Below are 2,748 nucleotides of genomic sequence, written 5' to 3'. Positions count from 1 at the left end.
TATGTTCATTGGTCTCTTTATTCTCTTCCTACCATCAACTTTTGGATGTAGTATGGTCAACATCTTTTCATGGTTTCTCAATTGCATGCAACAAGGATATCCAACCCGCTATGCGAGCTGATCAATACCAATGCAACCATCCGCTTCACAAGTAGCCCGAAGTCATCGTATTTGAACCCCTTTGGCCATAATTTTTTTTATTGTACAAGCCGAAGGTCGTTACGGAGATACTTCTTTGTTATATCCTATGAGGTCTCCTGTGTTGGTTTGATTTCGTTTGGTTACAATAAATTTATCAAATGAAATAAAAAATAATGGTAGAAAATGCAAGCAATAAACCTATCATCATCAGCTTCAAAAGATAGAATGGGGTTTTTCCCTTTATAAAACACAGAAAAATAAGAGTTTGTTTTGACATAAATAATATAAGTATGCTAATACAATATAAACCCAACCATTTTGTTAAAGAAAACTACCAAAAGCAACACCACCAATGGAAAGGTAAAGAAAGTCCGCTTCGTTCAATGCACAAAAACTAGCATCAAATCAATTTCAATTGTTSGTAATACATTGAGTTGGGGGTTAGAGATACAGAGATGGGCTGCTACATATGTTGATATCACCTCTCACCAGATAAATATATAGATGTGATACCCTTTTGGTAGAACCCACCCTCAAGCAGTTCGCAATGGAGGAGATACCAAAATCACACCATCGCCTCTAACGAAAAGGAATGGAACTGTTCGCCTTGTGCTCTGCAATCACAATCCAACAATAACCGTAAACACCCACATAACTAATAACCTGCTACTTACTGCTAATAATATACACACAAAAGAAAGGAAAAGAACGCATACCCGGACAATCTCTTCATAAGTTTCGTCATCAATCTCAACAGTCGTGACAATCTCTTCAACATCCCCAAGAATCATGTTCAAATGCTGATCGTAAGCCTAAATGTTGCACATCAACAGTCAAAAGATAGATAACTACTCAAAGTTAATAAGTAACAGCAAACCATCAATTAATCCCCATGCCAGACAGCAAAATACTGAAACTTTTCTAGACTAGTCGACAACTTTCAACTTTACTACTACTTTGCGTTTGTACAGTACTCAGAGTGTGATCATAACAAGAACAAGGACTGTGAAGCAACATCATCTAGAAACCCAAACTGATTATATCTTAATTAATCATAAATCCATGAGTTCTATGGTTCACCTGCTTAGCATTATGCGCGAGAATAATAGTCCCCCTTTATGATTCCCCAATTGGAGAACTCCCTAGACATACACATCTCGTTCACTCCTCTACAAGGGTTTCTTCTACATACATATTCTCTCTTTTACTTATTTCAGCCTTCTTATCTTCTATATGTAGTTATGATCATATTACAATATGCCCTGTTTGGCAACACATCATATCTAGATCCCAACCAAAGGCAAAGCCAACACATTGCTAAAGAGAGAGAGGTTTTCTTTCAACAAAGTATGGCAATAATTGGAAAATTGAGAGAGATAAAAGCAATCTCCATAACAAGTCTCTCCACTTGATGGGTTTGTCTCAAGACCTGGCAATGGGTCAAATAGGGTGGACCCGTGGGAATACCTATTCAACCGGCAGGTACAATGGGTAGGGCGGTCAGGAGGACCACCATGGCTCCTCATGGGTACAAAAATACTCATTAATGTTTCCAAAACTATGTATGGTCGCATGCTCTCCTTGTACTTGTACCAATAAAACCATGAAACAAAAAGCCACTTTTAACACAAGAACAATGTAGATCAACAGAACAAAGTTAAAATAAAATCAATCGAACTGAAGTGAACATATTCTAAACACAAGTTACAAATAGAACTTGCAAGACACATAGAACACAACAACTAAATTAGTCAACAACAGCATTTTGTATTTGAGTTTTTAGGTTTTTACTTTCCATTTCTACAAGAACGTTTCAAGGATAAACTAGTAACAAACAATTATACTACCAAAAATATATGCATATGGGTACATCCACAAGTACCACGAATTAAGATCATCAAGTGAGGCAAATTTTGCCTTGTGTAGTCTGTTTCCATTTGCCTCACATCGTGAAAATGGGATGCAGAAATCACTTTGAAATATACACATACAGATGAAATCATGTGAAATAATACAAAGAAATTTATATTTTCATATTAATTTAACTGAGAAATTAGGGGTCAAAAGCAACTGCCGGAGAAGTTCCTCATACACAACACCAAATTTCAAATCAAGTTTTCCATACAAAAAAACAATAGACGGAGGATTAATTAGAGGAATTCAAAATTCCCTCGTCATCTAAAAGTAAACCTAATGAAATCGAATATGCTAGAGCGTGAGCGAAAGAGGCATACATGGAGCTTGCCACGGAGTTCACGATCAGAACGAAGTTTGACGTAGATACGCTCGTCAAGACTGAGCCTAATGAGATCCAGAGGCTCCTTCACTGCACTTTCCTCTTCGGTCGCCATTGCTGCCGATATCTCTAGGTCTTTGTGAAGGTTCTATGATTAACCTACTTTTTCACATTCATTTCCAACTGCATTTATCATTCGACATTGCTCAACTTTTTCATAAATCATAATTTGAATTTTTTTTTTTTTAATCTTAAAAGATCTCAAGATTAAATTTATAGTTAGTTAAGGATTTGGTCCCTAAACTTCATTTATTACAGAAAAAGACTCGTTGTTCGTTGTTTTGAAACGAGTTGTTCCCTTGCTCAAACAA

General features: G+C 36.4%; 1 protein-coding gene across 1 annotated transcript; it reads right to left on the bottom strand.

The window, feature by feature from the left end:
• Nucleotides 1-494: 494 nt before the first annotated feature.
• Nucleotides 495-2,596, bottom strand: LOC112507238 (sm-like protein LSM3A). The gene is made up of 3 exons (XM_025111723.1): nt 2,376-2,596; nt 858-953; nt 495-755 (listed from the first exon to the last, which is right to left on the bottom strand). Exons 1-3 carry the CDS (start codon nt 2,490-2,492, stop codon nt 675-677), a joined length of 294 nt encoding a protein of 97 aa, XP_024967491.1. The 5' UTR covers nt 2,493-2,596; the 3' UTR covers nt 495-674.
• Between the last annotated feature and the right edge of the window lie 152 nt (nt 2,597-2,748).

The sequence above is a fragment of the Cynara cardunculus genome (assembly GCF_001531365.2).
Source record: "Cynara cardunculus var. scolymus isolate 2C chromosome LG 2, CcrdV1, whole genome shotgun sequence".
Taxonomy (NCBI): domain Eukaryota; kingdom Viridiplantae; phylum Streptophyta; class Magnoliopsida; order Asterales; family Asteraceae; genus Cynara; species Cynara cardunculus.
Note: the sequence above shows the minus strand (reverse complement) of the source record. Positions and strands in the feature narration are given on the sequence as shown.

Coding starts and splice junctions, on each gene's coding strand:
- LOC112507238 (XM_025111723.1), bottom strand. CDS start 2,492: ATGGCGACCGAAGAGGAAAGTGCAGTGAAGGAGCCTCTGGATCTCATT. Junction 954..2,375: donor AACTCCGTGGCAAGCTCCAT/GTATGCCTCTTT, acceptor TGCAACATTTAG/GCTTACGATCAGCATTTGAA. Junction 756..857: donor CTTATGAAGAGATTGTCCGG/GTATGCGTTCTT, acceptor TTGTGATTGCAG/AGCACAAGGCGAACAGTTCC.